The sequence below is a fragment of the Octopus sinensis genome, linkage group LG17 (genome assembly GCF_006345805.1).
Source record: "Octopus sinensis linkage group LG17, ASM634580v1, whole genome shotgun sequence".
NCBI lineage: Eukaryota > Metazoa > Mollusca > Cephalopoda > Octopoda > Octopodidae > Octopus > Octopus sinensis.
Window position 1 is genome coordinate 53,295,926 of NC_043013.1, and position 7,500 is coordinate 53,303,425.

The following is a 7,500-nucleotide window of genomic DNA, read 5'->3' on the forward strand; positions in this document are numbered from 1 at the left end:
CCTTACTGACTGGGCTATATATTAGTGATTCAAAATGTTGGGTTCACTGAATATGTTGCAAAATTGAATACTCAGTCACTTTCACTATAATTTAATCATCTGTGTTATGGTGGTATCAAATTACCTTCAAAATATACACGTAATCTATTGCCGACAAGAACGATTTGAAAATACGACCGCAATATGAAATAAACTCATCCAGCCTCACTTCTTCCCATTGTTGTCGAATTAACTGCAGAATAAGATATTTCAAGCAAATTCTTTCGTTGAGTATCCTTTAAAAATCGATATTCTTAAAGTTTTATTCCATACTATCTCCAAATTATTGCGTTTATATTTACTATTATTTCCGTTCTATAATATTATCCGGAGATTTATAATTCGTGCACACCATGGATTTGAACTTGAAACCCACAAATCTGAAGAATGGCTACAAGCAACTTGATTTATGAAGAGAGAGGTGAATGTAAAGTAAATATGCTTCAATTCTAGTATATTTGGCATCGATGGCTCTCAGTCTTCGAAACCATTTCAATCTGATATGATCGCGAGATTTCCAGATTATGTTATCAATATGTGCTGCTGTATGTTCTACATCTTCGACTTGCTGTATAGTAATGAAATGGCATTTATATGATGGTGGAAGCAGAGTAGACTCTCAGAAATATCAAAGAAATGCTACTTACTGCGTTTCCTGATAACCCAAGCAGCAAGGTTAATTCTGATCTCAGCTACAAAATGGCTGTCATCGCTGAAAGATAAACATTTAAATAGCCTTCACCGCACCGCTGACTGTGTATACGACCGTAGCGTGGTTACATATATGTTTATACACTCTGTTGAGACGAGGTGGTTTAGAGTTCAAAATCAACTAGAGGCAATGATTCTTTCCTTTTGCAGGACAACAATGAAAGTTTGAGGGGAAAGAAGCTGTTTCTGAATGGCCTTAATATCCCGCAACATTCTTGCCTTTATATATGTCACTCTCTCTCCCTCTCTCCCTTTCTTTCTTTCTTTCTTTCTCTAGAAAAATATACACAGACATGTAAATATATATTTGGGATGAAGAAGCTGCATATGTTGGGTCAGGTGCCTGCGAATATTTTCTGTATCATTGATTTAGAAATTCATATTCACAACTAGTCGTGAAAATCGAGTCAGCTAAGCTCAGCAACAATAAATGTTTTTTCTCTTCTGTCCGAAAAAATGCTACCGGCCCGAATTTCACGGAACATTTAATGACAATATTCCAGGGTCATCTGTTGTGTTAATAAGTATATATTCAAAGGCGGCGAGCTGGTAGAAACGTTAGCACGCCAGGCGAAATGCGTAGCTGTGTTTCGTCTGCCGCTATGTTCATTGTAAATAATGAAAAGTGGTATTGTCTGCATTCACTCCATGGATATGATTCCAACGGATATTCGTCTCAGTGTTGGATTTATGTTTTTCATATTGTTATTGTATATTGTTTAATAACAACATATTGTTCTGGTGTAACAACTTGTATCTATTCGAAGACCGATATTTTGGGGGTGCTGCTATTTCCATGCTACAACTTCTAAAAGAAATCTGCCATAATGGAAATTTGCGGTCGCATTTTCGAGGTTTACCATGTCTTAATTCATTAGGAGTTCTGTTGCTCTCTTTGCTTTTTTGAAATACTAAAGCTTAAATTTGTACTGCTTCGTATATATGTTGGTTGATGGAATAAGGGCAAATCTCCTGACCTACACATCCAGATATAACATAACTCAGTCTAGATAAGAACAACACTCTACACTGCGTTATTATTCAAAGCAGTAGTACTGTGCTTCCATGGTAGAATCGTTTGAACGTCAAACAAATTGCTCCGAAATATTTTTGACAACGCTTATCATTCGGAGTTCAATTCTCCGCGAGTTCAAACAAATCTTTCGTCTCTCCACAGATTGATAAAATAAATACCAGTCAAGTACTGGGGTTCATGGTATCGACTATTCCTTGTCACCTCTAATTCTCTTTCCTTGTACGTTAAGTAGAACAAATTATAATTTTTATAAATGGCCAACTTATTATTTTATTAAACCAATGACAGTTCAGCATCAAAAGAAAATAAAACATAAATCCACGTTTACTCAGCTACTAAAGTCACAAATGCTACTCAAATGGGCGAGAGCGTAACTATTGGCGCAAATGTGGTTATACGGATAAGAGGTTCGAGCCCACACGGCAACTTCGACACATCTCATTTGCTATAACTTTGCGTTCGTGCGAATTCAGAGACGGAAACTGTGGAGGTCAGCTATATATATTGACGTGTATGTGTGAGTGTGTGTCTGCGAGCATGCGTGGTATATTCGAATCTGTGTGTACGTGTGTGTACGTATACGTGCGTGCGTGTATGCTTGTCTTTCGGTGATGTATATAAGAATCAGTGAAGAAACCGTAAAACCCGTGTTTTCCGGTTATATTACAGACGTTCCTTTTCGTTGCCTTTCACTGGCCGCCAGACACGAAGCGAACCAGTGATATTCCCTCTAGAAAATCTCTATCGAACCGCGCGATTGGACATAGATTACATTAAGAATAGACATAAAAAACGACATGTTTATATATATACATATTTCGGGCTTTGTGCCTAGAGTAGAAAAGAATATAAAGTGACTTGTATTATATATACATATATTATAGATCGTTAGTCACTACACACACATTTTTGTCTCCTTGTTTTCTGTGTCCCTTTCTGTAGAAGAGCGTAGGCTCGAAACGTAAAAGACTTCTTCTATTCCTGAGCGTTATACTAATACATCTGTTTGTGTTGTACACCACCTGTCTTCGTCTTTTGTTTTTTTTTCGTAACTGTCCCTATATATATATATATATATATATATATATATATATATATATATATAATATATATATAATATATATATATATATACGCAATTCTCAGCCTGATGAAGAGTTTTGTCCCAAAAAGTTAGACTTTGCTTTTCCTCTGCAACAAAATCATTTAGTGAACTGTGTATACTTAATAGTAACTACTATCAGTAGTTCGGTCGGAATTTCATTAATTCACGCCATGGATAGTAAGTATTATGCGTGGAGAAAGTCAATATTTATATTTTATGGCTCTCGTAAACATAAAATACTAAATAAATAAACACTATCAGTTCCATCTCACAAGATTTAATACTGGTCTTTGTGGAGACATATTAATACAGTTCCAGAAGAATGTCAAACTGAAAATTCGGAAAAGAAAAAAGAAGAATAAAGCGATGTACCGTCCTCTCCATCGGAGATCAATTAAATTGGAAGAAATGATATAAACGATTGCAGATCTGATCAGTGATTCTGATGTAAGAGCGAAACATGTTTGATAAACGATGCGAATGTTCAATAAAATGTTATTTGTCAACATAATGGAATAAATAAATTTGAAGTAAAGATAGGAGCTGTATTTATTTGTTTCTACAGTTTCCGACATGTCTACGAATACGTTCCACTCTATCGTGCGTCCGTTTCTATTTTATTTATCTTTTAATTGCAACAGAATTCCAAAAGAATTAATCATACAAATATATTCTGCATATGCATCGTATAATAATAATAATAATAATAATAATAATAATAATAATAATAATAATAATAATAATAATAATAACAATAATGATAATAATAATAATAATAACAATAATGATATATTTGCCGCAGGGGCATCATATGAGTGATTATACAAGAAGGACACTTTACAAATTATGCAAAGGTTTACATTAAAAAGATGAGAGGAAAAAGAAAGATGTGGAAAGAGAAAATTAGATAAAATGTATACGTAGTATACAAAATATGTGAACACGTCTTAATGCAATATAAATTCCAACTATGGACAATCAAAGAATACAATGGATCCAGAATCACCCACACGACCGAGGTTTCGAATCTTCATCCATCTGTAGTTAGTTTAAACGCGTGCGTAGATTAGTTCTGTTCTACTACATTTTTTTTTTCAGTCATAAAACTTTTCAAAAATTCACTGGAATGGAAGGCATCCTTCTGCACACTTTATTTTCCAAATGAAACTTCAAATGATCGATGAGGCTTGATCAAAAGAGGAATGCCTTTGATTTCGATCTATTCCCACCTCGTTTATCCTACAAAGTGCGAGGCCATAGCTACCAGGCGTGGTACGATTACCTCCATTGCCTTTTTAAAACGAGCTGGTTGAACGATCCGCATCGTGAAATTCAGTCGACAGATGGATCTCTCTTACACGGGACATCAGTATGTTTAACATGCGCGTCATAGGCAATATATGTTTCGCCTTATAAGAAATAATGGGACCAGAAATGCTTCTCGGTAGCACTGCCAAGCCTAGGATTTCCGAAGTAATCAAATATATAGGAAAGTGGTCAGACTCGAAAGTTCTCTGTAACAAACGAAAAAGTTTGATCTGGTCGATGCCTTGAGTTTTGTTGATAGCAACATCGTTCTCACCTAGCGTTAGTCCACTTTATATTCTTTTCTACTCTAGGCACAAAGCCCGACATTTCTGGGGTGTTGGCCAGACGGTTACATCGACCCCAGTACGCAACTGGTACTTAATTTCATCCCAGAAGGATGGAAAGGCACACTCGACCTCGGCTGAACTCAGAACGTAAGGACGGACGAAATGCCACTAGGAATGTTGCCCGGTTTGCTAACGATTCTGCCATTCACTACATAAATAATGACAACAACAAAAGCAAAACGATAACAACAACAACAACAACAATAATAATAATAATAATAATAATAATAATAATAATAATAATAATAGCCTTGATGCAATGCCAGGCAGTAGCTTTCATGGCTTCTCATTTTAACTGATTGGAAATGTTATCATGTACATTGTATTCCCTTGGTATAAAATACGGGCTATAGAAAATATTCTACTCAATACCACAGATTTGCTTGACAGTTGTTTGACCTTAATAAGTTGAGCATGTCCCTTAGTGGCTGACAATATGCGTATTTCTGATCATGAGCAGAAATAGTGGTGGGGGTAGCATTATAGCCATGTGTTGAGACGAATACTTTGGGGTTTGGATAATTCACCTCTGGAAACATAGGTATATCGTTCAACATCCTTAAACAACACTTATTCAGGGAGCTTTTGAATGGGACGCGTTACTCGACCTGATGAAAATTCTCACCGGGCCACACCTGCAAGGTCATATGTTGTTTATCTTGATATGAGATCACCATGTCGCGCACATATGGTTGTGGTGCATGTGTCTAGTGTATCCTTATCAGACGGGTAGTCATGATGGGTAAGCTAGGCTTCGTAAATTTTACCCCAGTGCCACTTTCATGGTATGCACTTCTATTTCACTCAATAAAATAATAATAATAATAATAATAATAATAATAATAACAATAACAACAACAACAACAACAATAATAATATTAATAATAATAATAATAATAATAATAATAATAATAATAATAATAATAATAATAATAATAAACCTTTCTACTATAGGTGCAAGGCCTCAAAATTTTGTGGGATGGGTGATTGTCGATTACATCGACCTCAGTGTTTTACTGGTACACAATTTATCGACCCCGAAACGATGAAAAGCAAAGTCGACCTCGGTAGAATATGAACTCAGTACGTAACGATGGGCGAAACATCGCCAAGTATTTCGTCCTGCGTGCCAGCTCGCTGCCTGAATAATAATAATAATAATAATAATAATAATAATAATAATAATAATAATAATAATAATAATAATAAAAGCCCTGATACAGTACCAGGCAGTGGCTCTCATGGCTTCTGATCTTAACTGATTGGAAGTGTTATCATGTACATTGTTTTGTCTTGGTATAAAAGATGGGCTACAGCAATTATTCTGCTCAATACCACAGATTTGCTTGTCAGTTGTTTGACCTTAACCAGTTGAGCATGTCCCTTAGTGGCTGACGATATGTGCATCTCTGATCACGAGCAGAAGTAGTTGGGGAGCATCATAGCCTTGTGTTGAGAGGGATTCTTTGGGGTTTGAATAGTTCACCTCTGGAAACATGGGTGGTTCTTTCAACATCCTTAAACAACCTTTATTCAGGGACCGTTTGAGCGGGATGGGCTACTCAACCTGAAGAAAATTCTAACTGGGCCCCACCTGCAAGGTCATGTGCTGTTTATCTTGATATGAGATCACCATGTCGCGCACATATGGTTGTGATGCATGTGCCTAGTGTACCTTTATCAGACGGGTAGTCATGATGGGTATATTGGGCTTCGTATATTTTACCCCCCAGTGTCACTTTGATGGCATGAACTGCTCTCTCACTCAATAATAATAATAATAATAATAATAATAATAATAATAATAATAATAATAACAACAACAACAAACAACAACAACAACAACAACAACAACAACAACAACAACAACAACAACAACAACAACAACAACAACAACAACAACAACAACAACAACAACAAAATGAGGAAGAAGACAAATTCTCTTTTACTATATACACACAAGGCTGGAAATGTGTGGGTTGGACGCTAGTCGATTCTAATCCTGGAATTACCAATCCAGGAAGTTTGAATGGCAAGCTTGTTCGCGTCAGAATTTGACCTGAGATCGCAAAGAATCGGAATAAATACCTAAACGCAGTTTTCGACGATTAATCATGAAAGATATTTTTGTTAATAGGGGTTTTAAATTTGTTTTCAATGTTTAACATATCACGTGAGAAGACGCCTCATTAAATAATATATATCCGTATTATATATATGTATACATAACATCCATGTACCTATGTATGAATGTATGTATGTATGTATGTATGTATGTATGTATCTATCTATCTATCTATCTATATATATATATATACACATACACATAAACACACACACACACACACACACACACACACACATATATATATATATATATATATATATATATATATATATACACGTACGTACATATACGTGATACAAGTGTGTATGTATACGCATACATAGATGTATAATACATTTATGTTCATACATACATGCATATATATATATGTGTGTGTATGTATACGTATATATATACATACATAAATACATACCTACATATATATATATGTACTCATTCGTGTAGTTGTTTGAGCGAAATCAATTCTATTTATGTTACAATTAATCGACTTAATTATTTATATGATCGATATTTTTTTTTTTGCTAATATAATATCGAAAAAAATTAGGACACACCTAATATAATTTTTGGCCTTCATTGTTCTGTTTTTTTTTTGGCATTTATGTTTTAAATGTATTTCTCACCATTTAAAAATTTATTTTCTTTATTACAGGCGCTGAATTTTCTAATAAAGTCAATCTCTCAACTCTCCAAGGAATATGCTTTCTGTTCTGGAGATATACGAAAGCCTGCCATCATGGCCGTTTCTGATGCTGTTTATACTTTATATCTGCGTGGCTGTTACTGGAAACGTCGCTGTCATCATTGTTGTTGCATCCCGGAAATAT

At 35.0% G+C, this 7,500-nt stretch overlaps 1 protein-coding gene across 2 annotated transcripts in view; it reads left to right on the plus strand.

Moving 5' to 3' along the window:
• The window catches only part of LOC115220758 (QRFP-like peptide receptor), a 222,347-nt gene that overhangs the window by 213,563 nt on the left and 1,284 nt on the right, over positions 1–7,500 (plus strand). For both annotated transcript variants that reach the window (XM_036510580.1, XM_036510581.1), the window contains exon 3: positions 7,326–7,500. This exon is cut by the window's right edge and continues 1,284 nt beyond it. In XM_036510580.1, coding sequence (XP_036366473.1) covers positions 7,372–7,500 — 129 coding nt within the window. In that variant the 5' untranslated portion in view covers positions 7,326–7,371. The remainder of the gene's footprint in view (positions 1–7,325) is intronic.